The sequence below is a fragment of the Neodiprion fabricii genome, chromosome 2 (genome assembly GCF_021155785.1).
Source record: "Neodiprion fabricii isolate iyNeoFabr1 chromosome 2, iyNeoFabr1.1, whole genome shotgun sequence".
NCBI classification, from domain to species: Eukaryota; Metazoa; Arthropoda; class Insecta; order Hymenoptera; family Diprionidae; genus Neodiprion; species Neodiprion fabricii.
This window is the reverse complement of record NC_060240.1, coordinates 12,924,334-12,930,513: the sequence shown is the minus strand read 5'-3', so window position 1 is coordinate 12,930,513 and position 6,180 is coordinate 12,924,334. Positions and strand designations below refer to the sequence as shown.

Sequence of the window (6,180 nt, the reverse complement as noted above, 5' to 3'; positions counted from 1 at the left end):
GTTGCCGTATTAATTTTTTAAATCATTTTTCCCCAATTCATTTCATTTCATGTGAGCTGTACGTTGATAATCACATTGCTGTGGCTACTGCTAATTATCTAAAGCAACAATGATGCCAAAATATATTTTCATTTTTTTGTCTTTCTTTTTTTGCACAATCAAAGACTAGGTCAAAATTACATTAATTGCCACTGTATAATAATAATAATAATAATGATGATAATGATAATAATGATAATGATGATGATGATGATAATAATAATAATAATAATAATAATGATAATAATAATAATAATAATAATACCCGAGCAAATTTTATTAACAATTAAACTAACACACAATCATCAATATATAATATATTTAATGAGTAGCTGTAATTTATTTATTATTATTATACGTGATAAAATTGAGATATTTAACAACAAAATTGAAGCAAAAAAAGAAAAAAAACAGCCACCCGGAATTTTATGTTATTTTTAATTGTATTGTGTTGCATTAAAAAAAAATATGATCATAAATTGAATTAAAATTTTAATAAAGAAATAAGTTAAAATAAAGCTGTACCTAAATAATTAAACAAGCTCGTTTATTACTCTGTATCGGCTCCATTTTGATAATAATAATAACAATAATAATAATAGGAATAATAATATTTAAATTAAGAAAATATATAACATAAGCTTGTAATTGCAAATATTAGCTTTATAGATGTCTCAATCTACAATTTTAAGCTGCTCAAAATTCAACCACAAAAGAAAAACAACCGACAAACTTGCGTGTTTTTTTTTTTTTGCCTATCACCACTGTATTCTAGTTATGTAGAATGATAGATCTTTTATCGTGTCTTGTAGCAGATAAATTATTACGTTTTAACCTAAAACAGTAATCAAAATAATATCAATAACTTGACAAGGAAATTATTCATATTTAGGTATGTATAATATGCAAGAGGAAATTATGTTACAGTAAAAAGAGGAACTCGATAGATTGCGCTAAAGAAATTAAAAACATAATATGAAACAAATCTGTATGTACATACATGTGTACATACACAGCAATATAGATTTATATATAAGTATTATATACATATAAAAAAATTAATTTAAAAAACTAAGTCGCTCAATGATAAATACATATATAAGTATAATACGATAAATATGTGTATACTTTTTGTCCCTCACAATTTTTTCGATTAATATACCAATTTAATTTGCTTTTATACCACTCTACACTAATGTGATTCCAATGTATTGCATTTTGTTTTTAGCCTTATTCTTATGATACCAGCTGCACTTAACCATTGCCGTAAAAACAAAAATTGTCCGAGAACAATTTTGGAAAGTGACCAGTTTCGTATTAATTATTTTCGCTCGTTCATTCGATATTTATTTATTGATTTTTTTAATTGTTTGAATTTTTTTTCTGTTTTCCATTCTTTGACTGCGTTCTTGAAACGTCCCCAACTAATATTTTGTTAATGTACCCTTTACCGACGTGCGATGTAAATTTTTGTAAAAACATATGCAGAACAAAACACAACCTGCACATATGAAATGCTTTTGGAATTATCATTATTTTATTTTTTTAGCCGTTTTATAGTAATAAGAAAACTATAAGTGTGTGTATTTGTGTAAGTTCGTTTAAAAAAATAAGACTTAGCTAAAATTCAAGTCAAAAATGGATTTAAAAAATCAATGTTAATATTGCGTTATATAAGTTATTAAATAATGTGGAATGATTATAGAAATTGGTTGAATTCTTGTGACTCGATTCATCATGACGATACACTGTCTGCGTAATGATCATGTATATCGATACTATTCTATACACAATACGACGACGACAACGCGAAATATTATACTTGGCTGTCATATGTGTTCCATGTTTTGTTTGTTTAGTAATTTATTTTATTATTTTCTATTGCAACTGACTGACTGTGAATGAAGGAATTGTAAACATCGTAATAATAGTAACAATAATGATAATAATCTGTTATGTGTATGTATTTGTGTAACACATATATACATCTCGATCATTGGTATCGCTTGACAGTTATTTCCATCTCGCTCCTGCCACTTTTACTCAATTCTTTTTTTCTTGTCCCACATAGTATGTCGATGATGAATAAATATAATGATAAGTAGCAATAATAACAATAATAATGATTCATTTATAATTATTTCTCTCATTATTATTATTATTAGATACTTTTGCACTACCTTAAATAAATCTATTTATCATACGAGGTTGGAAACACCGTAATTGCTACACGTGTGGCAGGGCATTGTACATATATATGTAGCGATATACACTAGTTCACGTATACGTAATTAAATTAAGATCAAGTTTTTGAATATTAATTGGTATATGACGGAGCGAGTTGGCTTTGTTTTCATATTAGATTGTATATTTATCCTTCGGTGACGCAGCAATTTATTTTATTTAAATTTATTTCATTTGCTTCGTGGTGAAGATCTCATACCAACTGTTGAAAGACCTTCTCCTCGACTCCGACTTCGATGTAACGAGTGGAGGCCTTCTCCTAAGAGTTGAGAAAAAAACACAAATAGAAGTAAAGAAAAAAAAAATAAGACATGTACGGTATTTGATTGGAACTCGAAGTCCGAAAATATTTAATCACACAAATTCTAACCACGATCAATACAGGTCTTGCAACGAAGTCGAATTTTAGTGGTTGGGAGTTGTACCCTTAGTGTCCACTTTTCTTTCAACGCTTTTCATCCATAGTAATGCCACTGCGTATCGCTACCGGTAGATTAATGATCAGTGAGAACTGCACTCAATCAAGCTGCCTTTGTGTTAGACCGCTTGGATTTCACGTTCGGATATTCATTTTAACATAATTGCATTAATTAATTATACTTGATCATGAAGGACGTATAGTTGTATTTACTTCGTCCGTAAGTAACATATTGTTTACAACAGGCCAAACCGATACACAAATACAGGAATAAGGCATGAGCGTACAACGCATGTTCTGAGTGCAGTATGAAAAGAGACAGGATGTTACTTCTGTCTCTGTTACACACTGTACCGATCTACCCATGGTGCCCATTGCGGTCATAGATCGATATTAAAACCACACCATTAAGCGAACATACTCCCACCAACATCGTTACAAGACCTGTATGTAAGACCGTGATCCTGAGACACTATTTTTCACTCTATATGTAGATTATTCATTGAAAAATAAGAGAAATTGGCATAATTTAATATTTTCAAATTTTTTTTAGGATTTTCAATCATTTCTTGATCCAGTTTCTGCTTTTTGAACACTTTCGTTGACTGAGGATATACGAAGACCTTGTGGACTTTGCACCGTGGGTAAAGGCAAGGTAAGGGAAGCTGAAGAACAGGGGGGCAATTGCAATACTGTGCTATGCAGAGCAATAGAATTATCCCCGGATGAAAGTTGGACCCACCCAGCCGAAGGAAGTATTAGCCCAGGGCTAAACGTTTTTAGATATCTTCAGTCAACAATACTGTAGTATTGTTGCGTGGCTTTGGAGCGTAGTTGAAAAAAAAGTAGCCCAAGATTGGTAAAAATAGTTGTAAGCTCAGTCTTTCGTGTTCAATGGTTCATTGCTTATTACTTTAAAAAAAAAATGGCGACATTAGCCATGTTGTGTATGTGTTTTTTTCATAGTCTGCCATCAGAGGTTAAGTTTGATTTGTTGCTGGTCAATCCCACACTATAGAAATACATATATTGTATTTTTTAATGCGATTAGCTGTTAACGGAATTCCATAGTGGTCATTTTTCTGCAAGCTTCCGGCGAATACTAGTACATCTAGCTTCAAGTTTGCGAGACTGCATCCTTGCACTTTCAGACTCCCTTTCTCCTCTTACCACATGCAAGGACAACCCGATTCGCGACATCAGGCCTCCCTATTCTCCTTGTTAGTATGATCGGTATCTCAGATCGGATATACACATGCCAAAAGAATGATCTGGGCATGCATGAATAGTTACTTAGGCAATCAACTTGTCGGATTTCCTCAACTTGTCACCACGTTCGGGTACCACTTTTGCTCCTTCTGTCATCACGGTGTTTAATCTACTTACTCTTACTCCCTGACCACCATGATCCCAAGCTATTGATAATAATCAACACCATCTTGACCTAAATTGTGCCTCTTACCTCTGCTGGCACTCCTGCGCATTGACGCACTTGGTGGCGGGGTTGTTTCCTGTTTGGTGTAGGACCGCAAAGCCCTGCCTCGTCTGTCCTGAATCAGTTTGTCAACTTTAACGAATATCCCATATTTCGGTCGGCACGTAAAATACCTGTGGCCTTGTACAGTGCCATCATTTTTCCCTGAAAGAAAATTTAAAACCACGTCCAAAACATGATATGATGCAAATAGGAATGGCAATTGTTCTTTGAGCGTCATGTCACGATGAATATAGGGGAAAGTGGAACAGTGCCGGCCCGTGGGGCCAGATAGGAATCGGCAGAAAGACGAAAATAGTTTTTTTTTTCTGATTTGCAGTTGAATATAAGGTTCCACGTAAATATAATTTCTTTTCAGACGCCCTCTAGAATTTCTTGAAATACTGTAAACGTTATGAGAACCATTGAACCTTTTCGAGAAATAATAAAGAATTTTTCTGTACTGTTCTCTCTGAAAACTGTTCAAAAACATTGTGTATTTGTGAGTAATTTCTAAAAAAAAAAAAAAAAGGTATGAGTAATTAGCAAGCGTTCTTGTCATCTCGCTAATTTTAGTGGGATTTGCTTCGAAATTAGAAATGTTTCTTTGAGTCTTGGTGGTCTTTGGAAATACGCTTTTGAATTCACCTGTCGGAGCATCCAATTCAACACCGATCCAGTTTCCAGAGGCGAATTCCGTAGCGCCAACATATGCTATGACACCGGAGGAGCTGTAGGGGCGCACCAAAACCGATTCACCAACGATCACCCAATCGGGCAACGGAGTCTCGATTCTCGTCAGATCAGGCCGGGACCCAAACGCTGAACTTTTGTCGCTTGTATCATCTACTGAACAGGAAGAACGATATTACAAAATGGAATCTATGCCATTGTTAGATTTCCCTCATGAAATATTTTAAAGTAATGTTCAATGACAAACAATGTGGCACTCCAGTAATCTGTAGCAAGAAAATTGAACTGGCAGGATATTCCATCGGGACAGCTCTTAAAAAAATTTCTGGATGCCAAAGTGTAATATTTCATTGTATGTCAAAAAAAAGAATTTTGCCAAATAAACGGATTCATTTTTATAAATGATAATTTGCTAAAACTGAGAAAATACAAAACAATCAATCAATCAATCAATCAATCAATCAATCAATCAATCAATCAATCAATCAATCATTCAATCAATCAATCAATCAATCAATCAATCAATCAATCTATCTACCCACCGTCAATTCTTTCCGAAGAACTGTTGTCCCCATTTTCATAAGGCATTCCAGGTTGTAAAGACTGTTCCAAACGAGCAGCTGCCTTGCTTTCCGATAACTGGGGACGGACCATTGGAAACGATGCTCGATGTTGATAGCTAGTAGGTCTTGCATTACCACCGGAAGTTTTTCTCCTTCTGACAACCTGACACAGGTTGAAAATTTAAAAAACAAACCATCATTATAATTATTATCCAAGATATAACTAGATAATTATCCTTGTCAATTAGAATAATTTTTATATTTTGAAGCTTCTCTGCAGGTTCGATGAATTATTATCACTATTATTATTCTTCAAATTTCTCGCTTACTTTGCCAGGGGTTAATTTTGAGCGAACAACTGAGGTTCCATCAGCAGGACTATCATTGTCGGAGTTCGAAGCATGGCTGACTTCGATTTCAACTTTCTTATCATTGTCGTTTTTCTCTTCTCGATCCTGATTCGCCATAGCATCACTGCTCTGTTCGGTGTTGGCTTTGTTCATCGTGTTGTCATTGTTATCCCTTTCAAGTTCAACGACGTTTTCGTTCGCATCTTCCATGTAGGTGTCTTGATTTTGGTCCAAGCAATCCCTAGTCAATTCTGTTGGATTCGAAAGTAATACTAATAAGGATATGAAAATTCTTGTACAAGATATTGAAGTAATTCTTGTAAAGCAGGCATTACATAAATCACTTCGAAACTGTTTGTTAAGTTCAACGGGCATCAGTGTTAATCTAAAATTTTCTGC

The 6,180-nt window shown here is 33.8% G+C and overlaps 1 protein-coding gene across 10 annotated transcripts in view; it reads right to left on the bottom strand.

Annotated features, from left to right (window-relative positions):
* Positions 1–715: 715 nt before the first annotated feature.
* Positions 716–6,180, bottom strand: part of LOC124175691 (kinesin-like protein KIF13A) — a 32,659-nt gene continuing 27,194 nt past the window's right edge. For 8 of the 10 annotated variants that reach the window (XM_046556093.1, XM_046556096.1, XM_046556095.1 and 5 more), the window contains 5 exons: positions 5,761–6,032; positions 5,411–5,594; positions 4,824–5,024; positions 4,164–4,340; positions 716–2,542 (listed from right to left, as the gene is read on the bottom strand). In XM_046556093.1, the coding sequence (XP_046412049.1) occupies positions 2,454–2,542; positions 4,164–4,340; positions 4,824–5,024; positions 5,411–5,594; positions 5,761–6,032 (923 nt within the window). In that variant the 3' untranslated portion in view covers positions 716–2,453. The remainder of the gene's footprint in view (positions 2,543–4,163; positions 4,341–4,823; positions 5,025–5,410; positions 5,595–5,760; positions 6,033–6,180) is intronic. The other 2 variants (XM_046556094.1, XM_046556100.1) reach the window with 1 other exon arrangement.